A 16,869-nucleotide genomic window follows, 5' to 3' on the forward strand; every position below is an offset into this window, starting at 1 on the left:
TTTGTTTTTATAAAATCATTCTCAACTAAAATAAAGTATTTTTAATGAAGTCAAATTACATATCTTATAAAAAAAATTGTTAAAATGGATAATTGAATTACACCGGAAAGAAATGTATATATTTCCATGTCATGTGTAACAACTTGAACACATCGAAATGATAGGAATCTAGAAATTAGTATAGGTGTGACAATGTGTAGTTGAAAATAATTTAAAAAATCAATTTATACTACATATACTAACAAGATACATCTACTTTTCGGTAGCTCATTATTAAAAAAACTTCGTAGCTAAGCATGCATAGCTTGAAACACTTTAGAGATGGGTGACTAAGTTATTGAACAATTATCATTATTTCATTTATAGATATCATAACCGACAAGTGGCAATTTAAACCGGAAAAATAAATCAAATCATATCTATAAGAAAATTCCATTTCTAAAATTAACAAAATCCTTGCAACTTGCAAAGATGCAAGTGTAGACAGAAAGTATGATTGCATAATAAGAAAAATAAAATGCAGATGTGAGAATAGTATTGATGCAATCAAAATGGGTGAAGTGGGTACAATACCCTTTTTCTGCATTAAAGATAATTTACTATAATTTCAATATTCAGATTAGTGCGTGCAGGTTACAATTTTCCTTGTCCTCGATCCTCGTTACACAACCATAACAACTAACCTTAATCGTCATCAAAACCCCCATCATCCATGTCAACATCGCCCACATTGTCCTCGGGTTGTGCTTGATCATTATATGCTGCGGTAGCATTGTCATGCTGTGTATGATTGTCTACCGTATCAGCAGGTCCCACCACCTTATTAGACGGTTCATCCACTTTTGTTTGCATGGATGACAGACTTTCTTCATTGAAGAATGAGGAATACGGTTGAGAAACCTGCAGATGAAAATTGTTTATTTAGTCTTCAGCTTCAAAGTACAAGGTGCAGAAGTTATAATCTAAATAATTAGGAACGGATCATGCATACATTCAGGTTCACCAACAATTATGTAAACATTACAAACATGATAGGAACACACTCTTCCAAAACACTTCTATTTTCTTTTTAACACTTGTTGACTAAAATTTAATGAAAACTATAAAATCATGAAATAAATTCATTCAGAGGAGATGGGACTCAATTTTCTTTTTTTGTAATTTTTAATAAATTTCAAATATTAAACATGTGTTTAAAAGAATGTGTCAAACTGTCTTTCTAGCATTTCTTAACATTACAAAATAACTAGGACCATGTACTAATAGAGGGTGGAATTTTTTATCATTTAGGCTTAATTAAAATTCTTATTTTAGAGTTTATGATCAAATTCATAGCACTACTAATAGTAGATATATAAATGACTTCTCAGCGCATTTACTATTTATATACTTTGAATAAACAGTTCCTTTTCTCTGCACTTTCCACTAGCTTGTTCCATTGTTCGCTCCTCCTTAAAGTTGAGGCAGATCCAACCACCTATATAAACAACAAAAATGGATCAGACGCGTATGGACCAAATGAAATTCTTGAAAGCATCACATCAACCCCAAAAGAACGGTACCAATATTGCTGACTTTGCTCTAGTGATCCCAACATTCATTCGCCGGATGTCCTCCACAAACCCTATACCTTTATCTTTGCTTGCCCTGACGCATGAAAATATTGCAATGTCCTTTTCCCGTCCCTGAAAGAGAGAAGAGAGCTTTATAAGGATCCAACCATAAAGAATCATCCAAAAGAGAAGCGCCAGTTATATGAATCCTTAAAGTAACAATTCATTGAACTGAAAGAAATTTATAAAATATTCAATTCAATTAGCCATGATCTATTTCTCCATTTTCTGAAGGTTTTATAATTTAATCTTGAGAAACTACACAATAAGGCATTGTCTATGGTGTAGTGCAACAGTTCATGTGGATGTATATTCACAACCAGTGATTTAAAGTCACAATCTTAGTCTTGCAATTATACTTAATGTCAGGTTTATTGTATTCCAGATGGTAAACGATCACCAACTTATTTAAGTATTAGCATAATTTATTATTCAATAAACATTGAAAGCAGAAATGAATATGAAGGACATATCATTAACATTGAGCAAGTTTACCTGGCAACCATCAACAGTACATATATCCACTACTTTCTCAGCTGACATCCCAAAGGTCTCTTCAAAACGTTTTTGGAAGAGCTTGACTTGTTGACTATATGGAGATATAATTGCAACTTGGTTACCAGTCTTCAGTATCGGATAAAGTGTAATCAGTTTTTGATACAAGAATAGTACAAAGTCAACTTCCTCAGAATTTATCCATGAACCACTGCCAGACGGCCGAGCCTCTTTTCCCTCATGTATGTCAAAGAAGCAGAAGGGCCCAAAGCAGCGGTAATCATGCCATGCACGTTTTGTCCGTAATTTGACGTCTTCCCCATCTTCCAATGAGTCTTCATAAAACTCCTTAGAGGGAAAGCTTCGTATCTGTTTGATCATAACGTCAGAGAACCCACTTCAAAAAAATTGACAGGAAATTTCAATAGTGTAGAGAACACAAAGGAAGATAAAAGTAATATAAGAAAGGAACATAAAAATCGAATATTACATGAAAATCAAATCCTAGAAAATACTTTAGAAACTGTGGAATATTTCTCTACACATTCCATTTGTAACATGTAGGCTTGATTTTAAAACATTTTCTCTCCCGTATTCCTTATAATATATATTCTTCGATTTAAAATATTGCTTTGATAAGTTTCTTGATTAGGCATCATTATAGTTCATTCCATCAAAACCATAATTATTCTCTCCCAAATTTTTGCTAAAAAGCCATCACTATAGACCTAGTTTAAAACACCACTTACAGCAAGAGTCAATGTGGACCCTGTATTCACCAAACTATTGATCGGAAAGTACTGCCCAAATAATTCCTTCTGTTCCATCTATTTTCCTGGAGCTTAATCCATCCCAAAACCCCACCTCCAGCACATTAAGCCTCATGTTTATTACTTCCATCCTTATATTGACAAGAACACAGCCCTTATATTCAAACCTTCATTCTCTTTATCTTCCGTATGTCACCAAGTCTCATATCACAAGGCACGACTAGGCTACTATGAACAACCTGAGTATTAGGCAATGGCAATGTGTTGACATTCTTCATACAAATCTTGGTTAATCAGGTATTTAAATTTAAGCTACTACAATTTTGAATTTGAAAGCTGTCTAGATCTCACTGAAACAAAGTTTAATAGACATTAAGACAGCATATCATGTTAGGTGATTAGTGTGCCATACATGCAGAGAGAGAAGGGAGAGCTATAAATCACAGTCATTTAGTTCTTTTGAAACTTAATTATAAGCTAAATATTTTAAGGGCACAGATCAATAGATATTAAGAAAAAATAAAAACTAATTTCATCAACCATTAGACCAAACATTGCAGAGGAAGAAAGAAAAACATCAACTGCATCTGCAATATTACTTTGACTGGACTTGCATGATAATAAAAAGGAAGCAACAATTTACGGCAGACAAATTCTTAAAGGACAAGTATATCTGTTTGCTACATTCATTTCGGTATCAAGGGTCTTAGTATCTGCTTGTATCAAATAGTAATGAAAAACCTGCTATATTAAAACAAGCAGGACAATTTAAGTCTGAAGCATCTAGTTAGTTTTGGAGGGAATTCTATAATGTTTCAACCTCTTCATTCAGAGGTAATTGTCGAGTCTCAGCCACTTGATACTCATTTGAAAACAGAAAGACCACATATATTAAACAAATTAATTTTGCAAGATTCTGCTTAACATATGTATTAGAATTTAGAAATGGGTTGAGTAATGCCTTACTCAACTCCAAAACCTAATTCAAGGGGGAAGGATAACCCAAGCCTTCTAAGCAGTATTTTAGCCTTATTCCTAGTCAATATAGGACATATTAACCATATGCACCAACCTCAGGATGCATTCGGTATTGAGTCTTCAACACTTTAACTGGATAACCGGCCTGCATCAATCTTTCAAATAAGCTTGTGCCATATCTTGAATTCATGAAAGAAAAAAGACCAAAAAAAAGTTGTTAACCAAAAGAATGGTTTAATGTATTAAAATGATACAATTCAGGTGTTAGCCAAAAGAATGGCTTACCCATGATTCTTAGCATTGTCTGAAATTACAGTTGCAGGAAGTTGAGCTGGATCCCCAACCTTTAAAAAATAGCAAGATAATATAGCAGCTATAAGAATAACATTGGCCCAAAATGATTTTAAAAGTGCTTAGCCCAACAAGATTTTTTTAGTACATCATCCAACACGCTTTTAGAAATGTTCAATAATTGTTGTAAAAATTATATTTTCATTCTCCAGGTTGTCTAACCAATTAATAAATCAATAGACAGAATTATCAATCTCATTCCTATGTACCATTTTGTATCTTTTGGATCAAGAGTCATAGTGAATAATGAATTTGCTCTCGTTACAGATGTTTTCCCTTGAAATTTGTATTTTATAAATGATGGATAATTAAGATGTTAATTAAGACATTTCTGCAGCTTAAATATCGTAAGAAGTAAAGTAGTGTAGGTTTCTATTCTGCAAGGATCAGCAATGAAAAGTACCAGAAAAACTTTTTTGCATTGGTTGGCTAAAGGAACAAGAGTTGCAGGTTCCACCTGTCATAAAGAGTTGAAATAAAATAAGCAACATTCATTTTACATTATATATCAACAATCCTTAATCTTCTCATTACAAATAATAAGTAAACAATATTGTTGGAAACTACATAATAACAACTCTGTTTAACTTACCAAGATTGCCTAGTTTCAATGTAATTTAGGAATTATTAGTCTAATAATTCAGGAAATAAATCTTTATTCATAAAGAATCTCTTTACGAAATTCCTCCTTGTGCATTTGGTTCTGCATGTTTCATGTATGTTCTTTCTTCAAGATAAATTACCTGATCATATATTATCAAATGTGTCTTTCTTGGGTGTTCTTGACTAGGGGGACTGGGGTTACTCTCCTAAAACTCAATTCTTCAGTTCTGCAGATGTCTAGTGTGTTTGCAATTGCATAACAACAAAGAATCAATTATACACCCAAAATCCTGGTGATAACATGAAAAGGTAGAAGCAACTATTTGTTGCGTTACCTTCACCATGAAGCCAACACAAACACACTAGTCACCTTTCTTCACTACACAAGTGGAACCAGATTCAAGATCTTAGGTCTTTCCACTTCCTAATCTAAGCAATCCTCAGCTTTAGAATCCACAAAAATCAACCACCTCATAACACAAAACCGTTCATGTGTCTTCACCTAATATAGATTAAGTTTTAGGGATAGTTGGTTCATGACAGTTATTCCATTTGCATACTACAATTCAAAATTAGTAGCTATAATATTTTCAGGAACCGCTGCAACTTCTTTGGACCAAACTTTGCCAAGTTTTTTTATATTACAAGCAATCTAACAAGTGATTCAGCAACTAAACTGAAGACGATTTCACACTTACAGCTTGTGCTGCTTCATCTATAATCACAACATCAAAGCTGCGGTTTAGTTTACTGAAAACGTGGGAACCACTAAAGCTGAGAGTAGAGAAGACCTGTCAAGCACAACGAAAATACTAAGAAAATCACATTATTTTTGCTTTTCCTTTTGCATTCAACATAAAGCGTGAAATATATACAATTGTGGCCTCATCCAAAATTGCAGCGCGTATACTGTCATCATTACTTCCTGCAGGACCGTTACTCTGTTTATTGGTGACTGATTTGTTGGCACCAGCACGTTTTTGTTTCATCTGCACATAAAATTTTAAACATTGAGATTTGACCCAGATTACATTTAAATGCAGATTAATTACACAAATTGCGATGTAAAACAGAAATCCTTAAAAGTTTAGACTACCAAGGCATTAGTCAAAATTGGCAGGTTAGAACCAAGTTCAAGAAATATGCATTATGCTCAAAATTTATTTTCTATAAGAGCATTATTTTCCTCAAAGATCTAAAAATGGGCATTACCATATCTTTAGTGACTGGCATACAATGATACAACATACATAAATCCAAGGCTGAAGAATATGCTTTGGGCTTGAAATCTACACACTAATGTGTTTAGTAACACAGTATGACTGGATGATCCAATTTATAAGATATATGAAGCATAAACACAAATTAAATCCATTTCAATGATCAGAGATCCCAGCCATAAAACCATCAATTTAATAGTTAAGCTTCTCTCCTGACCTACCATGCATGATCATGGCATTAAAACCAAATTTTACAGTAGTGATATGCAAGATAAATAAAGATGGTGGTAGCATAGCTAATTAAAACAATTGGTCAAATCTTCTTCTACATACAAGTTCATCCAGGGAAACAGCCTTGATAGAATGATGTGCTTTGAGACCAATCCGCACAATTTTAGGGCAATATGCACGGTCATTTTCATCGTGTACACCTGAGAACATCCATAAAGGCGTAAACAATAATTAAAAATATGCAATCATGATAAAATAGTATAGAAATAAGTTATTCTTGAAAGAAACCAAAAAAGTAAACAATTAATGAAAAAAAATAATCAAGAATTGTTCAGTCAAGTTCAGTCTGCTTATAATATGATACAGTTAATTACAAGGGTCAACAACTGGCCACACAACCAGGATGGCAAATGACATCTCCCTAGCAAAGGTGTTCCAGTTGAAATCTTAACACCCACCCCAAACAGAAAACTAAGAGGGACAAACATCACACTGCACTCAATGCATTACTTATTTTTATATAAGGATTTCAATTCTGCAAGCTTCAGAACATTTAACATCATAATTTAGTATAAAATTACTTTCAGATGACTAATTACCAAATTTCGCATGCTATCTAAACAAATAGTCCTTGGAACTCTTTTACTCTAGTAGCATCATCACATCATGCAAGGGAATGCAATGCAAAAGAAACCTTTTTTCCCAAATAAATGCATTAGAGAAACCTCATAAGTCATACCTCCATTGAGAACCCTCAACACAATTTCATCAAGGGCAGAGTTTGATGGGGCGCATACAAGCACTCTTACACGATACTTACGACTTGAAGTTACAGCTTCAGGTTTCTGATAAAACCCATTATTAGAGAAGACATTATTTTGTAAAATTAATAATATTAACCAACAAAAAAAGTACTTACTAATTCATTTCCAGTAGTTGGAAAAAAACCATCATCACCATCTTTCGGCATCAAACTATCTCTTGGATTAATACCACTAAGCCATGGAGATGCTAGTACCCAATGTCTTTGTCTACCAAAGGAAAATGGATTAGAATAAACTATAAAAAAAGATTAAAAAAAAAAACTTTTAGCTAGTTGAAATATGAAAAGCAAATTTTACCAACAAAGCTAGTACAACAACCATCTTTGTTCTATCTTAATTTTTCTTGGGGCAGAAGTGATCATCATCCCAAATTGATTATTAAATGAGTAAGACTCGATGGCAGCAATATAACACAAGATCTGATAAGGTGAATGAAGAAAATATAATTTAAAAATAACTGTTGCGAGGCACTTGTGCAGCAGCATCTAATCAAATTCAGTTATTCTTAAATTCCACGAAGACTAAGAATGAAAGAGGGGCCAATATGCAAGGGACACTAAGGAGGCCAAAATCAACTTTATCAGTTTGGAAGTGCACTCTGTTATGGACCTACATTCATAATCTCAACTAAATAAAACTGACTTGTCTAGCCTAATACACCAAACATCTAGAATCATACTTTAATCAGGATCTCTTAATTAAATGAAAATCTACTAATGAATATTCTAATCCAAATACTATTTCAGGACCTTGGAGAACTCTAAAGTACAATTGAGCCGGTTGGTTTTTTCCTTCCCTTATCTTTCTCCAACAACACATATCAAATACGTAATCACTCAGAACTCGTGTTTTGACTTTATAAGCCAGTGCCCTTAGCTTTGAGCAATCCTCCCAGCTTCTTATAATACCATATAAAGCTAACCCAACTTAAGTGAAGAGAAACCAAGAAAATATGCACTTAATTACAGCTATTTTCTTGATGTATATAATATAAGATAAATATCTGTTTTTACTCTTATTGTTGAACTTAGATTCAAAACAATATTTAAATATGAACCGCAGGAAGATAGGCACAGCCAGATAGCAATCAAGTATAACTAGGATAAAGAAGAAACTAATAATGAAAAGAACAAAGAAAAGATTTTAAAAGGTGTTCAATATGAGGAATAAAAAGAAATATCAGAATCACAGGAAAAAACCAGCACACATGACATAAAGTTTTCTTGATTAAGTGATGCCTCGATATTTTCAAAGCAAAACTTACTTCTCCTCAACAGGCATCTGTGGTCCCTGCCTTAGCTCATAGGTCCTGAGTCCAAGAAACAAATATCAATAAACATATTACATATGTATGAACAAAAACATTATACAAAAATGTGACCAAAAAAATTGCTTAAAAATATAACCTCTATGAGGTACACTCTTAACATAATGCTTTGCTCAAGCAACAATCAAAACCAAAATCAGAATTTTTATTTTTAAGACAGAAGACAGCAGAAATATATAAAAAAAATATTCTACTTACTTTGAATGCACTCTTGTAGGAGTTGCATGCAAAATGGTACTTAGAATCCCAAGAATGGTCTGAGTCTTCCCTGTCCCTGGGGGGCCCTGAAAGGAGTTTGTTAGACTCAATTACAGTTTTTTTATTAAAAAACAAAGAACTACTACAAATTGATAAAAATAAAAAATAAAAAATATAATAAAAAATAAAAGATAAATATACATCTCACAGATATCGAGCAAGGGGATAATGCATGTCAGCTAGAAATTACAACAGCAAACACATTATCAAGAAAGGATGTAGCTTCAGCAAAAAATTCTGGAAAGGACCTAGTGACATGATAGAAATGAACATCATAACATGTTTTTCAGTAGTAATTACTCACAAAATCTGACCCAATGACCTACCTTTGTAATTTGTATCATAAGAAACACAAAATAGCAAAGGATAAATTATATCTGTTACAAGAAGTCAAGAACTAACCAGTTCATGGTTCATCCAGTCTAACTGGTCACTCTCTTACAGAACTTAAAATAAAATATATATATATATATATATATGTGTGTGTGTGTGTGTGTGTGTGTGTGTGTGTTCAGGAGTTTTGAAGTCAAAAAGAAGATCATGGAACTAGTTTTTAATAAAATTGGAGAAAAAACTGGCAGCAGGAAAGCTTGAAATTGGCAGTTCTTCATAATAAATTTCTCCCGATTCCCAACTATAACAAACAAGTCTTTGAATAAAACAATTCAGCATAAACTGATAAACATAATATCAAATATTAATTAAAAGAAAAGGAAAGCATGCAAAAGCGTTAAAAGAATTCTACAGCAGAAGCAAAGCCAGACATAAAGACAAACCTGTATCAGGACAAAGGCTTTTGATGATAGACCAGCCTGCAACAGATATAAAATGTTATTGTGGAATAAATAATGCTACATGAGCTTTATGTCTTACAAAGAAATAAAAACTTTTGATCTTCAGTTAATCACTTATAAAGATTCTTCGGTCATTTTTTCTGTCCTCTTTGTTGTTTGACTTGTAAGTTATAACTGATTATGGCATATGTTGTATCGATTTTTCTTATAACTGTGCATGCTTAGGCTTTAAACTAAAAAGGCAAAAAAAATTGTTTTCTTTCTTAGCAAACGATATCGTGCTTCTGGAAAAAGACCACACAAAAGCTAACTTAAAAAAAGGAGAAGCTGTTCAAAGTTCAAACATTAAAAAGTACTTTTTGAAGATTGCATCCAAATGTAAAATAGCTTTTACTTTTTTTCAATTATCTTTCTAAAGCGGTTCATCAATAGAAAGACATTTTGTCATCTAAAAAAAGTACTAAAGAGTTCATAAAAACAAAAAGAAAATGATAAAGATGAAAGCATATATGAAGACAGGAAGAGATTGGTGGGCTTTAAGATTTCTGTTTTACTGTTTATTTTAATTTTGATTTTAACTAGTTTGTTTTGGATGTTATTTGCTCATGTATTTTTTTTAACTCCTACATTAAAACCAAAAGAAATTCAAATGAGATTGAAATTGTTGAAGTCTAAGCATTTAACGTGTACATAATTAAAGAAAACAGGGAAAAAAAGGAACATGTTTAAATAGGGAAAACTTGGAAATAAAAAGTGAGAAACAGGACTTTTAATGATATGGATGTTATGCATGATAATACACTTGAAATCATAAGTCCAGAATTTTAATTATTATCAAACCCAAACTTGAAAATGTCATCTTTAAGTAATTACCAGAACCCCATATTACAAGGATACAAAAAGAAAAAAATCCGATTGCTTCAAAAAGAGCAAACACATAATTATTTTATTGAACTTCTAAACTAAATCTTACTGTTATGGCTTCACGTTGATACTGATTGAAAGTACTTTCAACATATTCCTTCAAAGGTATTGGGATTTTCCAACCCTCAACTTCTGTGCCAAAATTCTCTGGAACTGCATTTAATATTAAATCCTTGTATGGGAGACAGCTTATAGTTCGTATAGCCACATACTCACGAGCAATGGTAGATAAGCTGCACATCTGCATAATTTTCACAATGGATCAAAGGGCAAACTAATCTATAAGAACTTTTTTCTGTTGAGAGAAAAATATTGAAAACCTCTGCCATTTTTTTAAAATTAATAATACAATTCATTAGTCAAGAATTGAAGCCTCGGAGTATAAAAAGCACACAATTGTATCACTTCAATAAAAATCCTATGAAAATAACATTTGATTGATTCTTTATAATAGTTGGAATTTTCAACATTCTATAGAGAAAGAGCGGAATTGATGCCAAAATAGAAGAACTACACAAACTTCAAAGATCTACCATTTCCATATAGAATTAAACACATGGCTAAAGAGTAGGAAATGAATTACAAAACTTTTTGAGATTAAACTTTCCACAACAATATTTAAATATATATATATATATATATATGAACAAAAATGTTAAGGCAGAAGGCATGTTGCCCTATTTTCAATATCAAAGCATACCACAAATATAATAGCACTTACAAATAAGTTAATAACCTAACACCTTTCCGTGGGAAATATTTGATCTATTGGAGATATTTTCCTTGATAATTCCTAAAAGAACCCAGATATCATATTTCCCCTTTATGCCAAGAATACAATATAGAACAAGTTACCTTCATAAAATACAACTGTCTCTCTGTCTCACATATATGAGAACGCATGTTAAACAGCCTGGGGCAAGATTGGACATTATCTGTATTGAAATGTGAGAACTCTCCTGCAAGGTAAAGTCTAACTCGAAGAAGTCTTGTTTCAAAAAATTTACGTACATGTTCCACCAAAGCAAATGCATAAACAGTAGGTAATCTTTTGCCATCCAAAATCTGTCCAGCAACAAATATTGACAGGCAATCAGTTCAAATTGGAAAACAATTAAAAGTCCAAAAAAAAACACATAAACTCTTATCACTAGTAGCGGTACCTTATCTTTCGAAAGCAGCAAAAGATCATTTTGTGATATTGATTCTCCCTCCTTGATTTCACACGGGAATTCTATAAAGTGAAAGTCATCCGCCTCACTCCAACTTTTTACCACCCCCAATTTCCATTCAGTCACTGTGGTCAGGCAAAGATAAAAAATTCTTCAGCAAGTACAGAAAGAGAGCCTCCAAACTTTTGTTGTGCCTAAGTTATCCTGACCAAAAGCCAGAGAGTAGAGACTAATCATTGGTTACGAAAATCCATTTAAGGGTTTAGTCTCTCCCAACAAACTATTTTCGTACACATGGAACTGAAGATTAAACAACTGACCACATGCTTAAAAAGCATGATTATATGCCAACAATTCCAAGTCATATTAGTTGACCCTCCAAACTTTAAAATATAAACACTTAATATTCTCTGGCTAGTGCTACAATGCTATTAAAAACAACGAGATAAAAAAAAAAGGTTAAAGACATGAGACAAAACTATTAACAATTAATAATATTCCGCTAGAATAGTAATCTGCTGTAAGAAAAAGACGCAAAGTAGTTGAAATTAAAAATACCCTCATCCTCCTCTTTCTCCTTAATGATCTGGGATTTGGCTTCTTCAAAGATGAGGGGTTCATACGTTGTAATATAATCATCAACATCTTTGTATTGGGTCTTAACCTTAACAAGCGTCAACTCCACAGGCCCTTTTTTCTCTCTGTTTTTCTGCTTCTGAAAACATCACATCTCAAAGACGTGAATTTTGCAATGCAAAAGCAAACAAACAAACAAAAGGAGTAAGGAATGAGTGAATTGCCTTGGATTCCTTGACGAGAGCAAAGTAGTCCCAACTAAGAATAATCTGGTAGAAGCGGCAGACTACAGATTCTTCCTGAAGCTTTTCCTTCTCCACCGCCATGACAACAGATGGAGGGAGAAGGGAAAAGGAACCGAAGGAGGAAAAATGGAACACCTGAACTAAGGGAAGACAATCAGGGTTTTAGACTAAAACACCCTTTTAAATGACGATTGCTACATTCTCATTCAAAACCACATATCTCAAATTCTCGATCACTAATTAAATTGCATGATCCAATCTCTATTATTTCTTTAAAAAGTATTCATGTCATATATATTTCATACTTATAAATTTCAATAAAATTCACAGCATGCCTTAAAGAAACCTCCAAAAAAAATAATTTCATAACACATTTTAATATAATTCCATGTCTAAAATCAGAATCATCATAGTACAACCAAACAAATTATTGAACAAGAGAAACTAAATTACAGAACAAGAGCAAGTTGAGCAACCAAATTACATAGCAACAAAACAGCCAAACTACATAACGAGAGCAATTAAATTACCTAGCGCAGCCAAATTACATAGCAACAAAACAACAGAGCAACCAAATATATAACATACACACACCAATATTTTCAAACAACAAAACTATATTAGTGCAATACTATACATAAATTATTTTCAAATAGCCTCATGCCAAATTATAGAGCAACACAGCACATAAGCAACCATCAGGAATTGCGGACTGCGGAGTACTAACCTGAGTGCGGATACTGTTACGTGGACTGTGCGATGGAACAAAACGCCGAGAGAGGCTGTTGTCGTGGCGGAATGTGGACAGAAAGCAGCGGCGGGGGCAGCGACGAGTACTGGGGCGAGTCTCGCTCTCACCTTGAGAATTCGAGGTTTTGTAAAATCTAATGAGTCTCAATTCAAATTTTATTTATCTAAAATTTTCAACAAAAAAAAAAATCAATTCAAAATCTATGTGATTTGAATCGATTAAACTATTTTGATTTTTTTTATAATTAAATTACACGATTGTATTTAGGATATAAAAATTGATTTTTTTATTATAATTAAATTACACGATTGTATTTAATATATAAAAATTCAGAAAAATCTCAATTTCTCTTTTTTTTAAAAAAAAAACACAAATTACATCAAATTTTTAGCTTACGAACCTTTTAAATTATTGTGAAATCCATCATAAATTTCAATTATTTTAATGAAAAAAAAAGATCTACATTGAAAAAATTCAACAAAAGGACTTAATTGTAACAACCATATATAAAAAACAACACATTAAACTTGAGAAAAAAATAATTACGAAGCAAAATTACAAATTAATTTTAATAGAAGAACTCAAATGTAATTTATTAAATTTCTACCGTTCAATCATGTTATTTCTAATTAAGAAATATTAATCGACTGAAATTCATATATTAAATTTCTTTTTTATAAAGATAGGAATAAGTTTTTCATACTTATGATTACACTAATCCCTTCCTCCTAATTATTAGGTTAACTTTAGTGATATTTTTTATTATATGTTAAAATTAAAAAGTGAATGAATATTTGCAACATCATATTTTTTAATTATGTATACATTATATATGTGATTATGTATGATGTTTTTATGTTGTTTTATTTGTTGATAAATATGGATTAGTGTTAAGTTAATGCTAGACCTTTAGAGAATATAACTTAAGTTTGTAAGAGTTGACATGAAGATGGCTAAGGTGTATAAGGGAGAATTTTAAAAGAGAACTATTAAAATGACCTAGTAGGCATACATCAATAACCAATGTCTAAATATCTTAAATAAAAATATCGCAATAGAACCATAGGTTTATCATGTAATAGAAACCTAAACATCGTCCATGTACAACACTTGTATATATTCAAGATCTTAATAATCAATTGAAATCAAAAGCAGTAATGCAATTCCTAGTCATCAAATAGTAAAATAAAACCCCTTTCTGGGTTACAAATCCAAAATATACAAATAAATACATACATCTCAAAATAATTATACAACTAAGTCAATCCTACGAAACAAAACAACAAAGTCAAGAGACTAATTGTCTTCGACTTCCACCATCCACTAGATGGGCATAGTAGCTTCAAGCTACTCTCCTCAAGCTATACATAGTCTACTCTGATGTTAAAGACTACAATCAACACAACAGAGAAAAGGATAAGTAATAGATCAATTTTTGTATATTTTTTTATGCATTATTTTTTATATATTTGACTTTTATTAGTATCATATTTTGATATATTAGCTTTGATTTGTTCTAGTGAGTCATTTTGATCTTAGTTGTAAATTCTAGTTAATTTCTCTAATTTTTTCTATTTTGACATTGTTTCTTGTGAAGGCCATATCTAGAGCTCTCGACATTAGATTTGAATGTTCTTGGTGTCTCTGAAAAGATAAGAGAGAGTTCTACAACTTCTCTGTTGGGAGAAAAGTCCAATTCAAACGTTAACTGACCGAAAAATGTGTTGCAAAGTTGTGGCCCTATACAATATCTTCTCTTTCTTTTTAGATTGTAATGTTAGGATTTGTTTAGTGATGCAATTAGTTGATTTAGTGGGTTGGACTTTTAATTACTCAGATTAGACACATTAGTGTAGTATATAAATAAGTGTAACACATATACACTTAACATAATATACCTTATTTTTTAGATTTTAGAGTTGCTTCGTTTACAAGTTTTTCTAAATTCTTTATCTCCCCCCCCTCTCTCTCTCATATCTTTTGTTTTACTTACACAAATTGGATTGTTGCAACATAATTATGATGCATGGCTAGTTTTTTAATTAATTCTAAATTTCAATAATTACAGTAAAATTCAAGTTCTCGATCTTTTTATCGAACGAATTCTCTATTTCTCTTCTTCTTTATTTTTGGTTTTTCTTTCATTTTTCATGATTATGAAAATTTTTTTGGATCTATAAGAGAGATTGAAGATTAATTTTAGATCTAAATTTAGATTTAGATTTATACCTAAAATAACCTAAATCGCCTAATTCAACAGTTCACCATTCTTGAATTTTATTAAAATTGTGAGATCATGATTGCCTTCCATGTTTTGATGGAATTCATAAATCCATATTTAAATCTACATTTTTTTATTAAATTCGAGTTGAATTAGATTGATTGAGAATTCAGATTTAATATTGAACTATAAAAATTTTATCGTATGAATTGAAATCTTGAATTGATACCTCTCTGATTGAATTTCTAATTCCTAATTCTTTGTTTGTTGATTGAATACTATTCAAATATTAAAAAATCCCATTACTAATTGCATGATAAAATATAAATTTAATGTCTTTGTGTCTTCATGAAAAATGACCTGGGTTGTTCCTTATATTGCAAATTTTTAGGAAAAATCTAGTTTACTTTTGATAGTGACTCGGCATCGCTATCAATAAGATTGATATAAAATAACATATCATAACAAAATCATGGTAGTGCATGTAAAAGAATACACCAAGCAACACCAAGTCTCACATTCACAACATTGTCCCAATAATCTCACCATAGGATACATCCACAATAATATCATCTCACAACACCATATGCCACAACTTGCATACATCACAACATTATGAATGCTTACACCATGTGTTGTCACGCACAAAACAACAACAAAGATCTCTTAGTCACTTAAGTATTGTCAACATAAACAAAGAAGGTCTAGTACCACTAGTCGAGTATATAACAATTTGGGTAAGAGACTACCACAACATTGGTCTATAAAACCAAGCCTTACATGGATTTAGTCCACTATCTACCCCCAGGAATCATGTACCCTTCTAGCAGTAGGTCAAGGTGAGCCCTAGGTGACCAACTACAACTTATGTGTCAACTTAACATCTAGGTTCATAAAAGCCAAACACAACCATTCAAATAACTAGTATGAAACAACTTGCACCATACCATTTTCACAACATCGTTTAAAGGAGAATAACTATTTTTTTCATAAAACACATCCCCATCTGGCACTACGAGCACTAGGCTCTCAAAGATCCAATCACCCGGTATCTCTCATTGAACAACTCAACACATCATTCTCCTTTAAATCGCTTTAATGGCTTTTCAAAAACAACATGGATGAATAAGATTAGCCCAGCCTAGCACCCACTCTCAACTTCGTGAATTAGGGGCTCAAGCCTTCTCCACATTCACCCTCAACACACATGCCATACACAAAACAACTACAACCATAATAAGCTTGTGGCCACAACAAGGCACTTAATAGTATACATGCATCTATATATGCATGTATGCATAACATCTTAACCATCAACATATACCACCTACATCTTTTATTTACAAACCATGTCAACTCACCATTCATCATATCTTAACATGTGTAAACAACTAACAATATCAAGAACACCATAACATATTAATATAGGTTCACCTATCTCAGTGTTCTTTAAATAATATTTTCGTTGAGCAAGACTAGGCTCTTTGAGTGAATAAACACCACTATATGGTTCTCG

At 32.1% G+C, this 16,869-nt stretch overlaps 1 protein-coding gene across 1 annotated transcript; it reads right to left on the reverse strand.

Moving 5' to 3' along the window:
- Positions 1–552: 552 nt before the first annotated feature.
- LOC109800566 (putative helicase MAGATAMA 3) lies at positions 553–13,269 on the reverse strand. The gene is made up of 21 exons (XM_020361346.3): positions 13,109–13,269; positions 12,361–12,516; positions 12,119–12,275; positions 11,552–11,685; positions 11,244–11,453; positions 10,438–10,629; positions 9,447–9,482; positions 8,611–8,696; positions 8,350–8,394; positions 7,181–7,292; positions 7,001–7,106; positions 6,364–6,461; positions 5,686–5,799; positions 5,509–5,601; positions 4,611–4,664; positions 4,142–4,200; positions 3,951–4,035; positions 2,109–2,477; positions 1,563–1,685; positions 1,391–1,477; positions 553–900 (listed from the first exon to the last, which is right to left on the reverse strand). Exons 2-21 carry the CDS (start codon positions 12,460–12,462, stop codon positions 685–687), a joined length of 2,478 nt encoding a protein of 825 aa, XP_020216935.2. The 5' UTR covers positions 12,463–12,516; positions 13,109–13,269; the 3' UTR covers positions 553–684.
- Positions 13,270–16,869: the final 3,600 nt, after the last annotated feature.

Source organism: Cajanus cajan, chromosome 3 (genome assembly GCF_000230855.2).
Source record: "Cajanus cajan strain Asha chromosome 3, NIPB_CcT2T_4, whole genome shotgun sequence".
NCBI classification, from domain to species: Eukaryota; Viridiplantae; Streptophyta; class Magnoliopsida; order Fabales; family Fabaceae; genus Cajanus; species Cajanus cajan.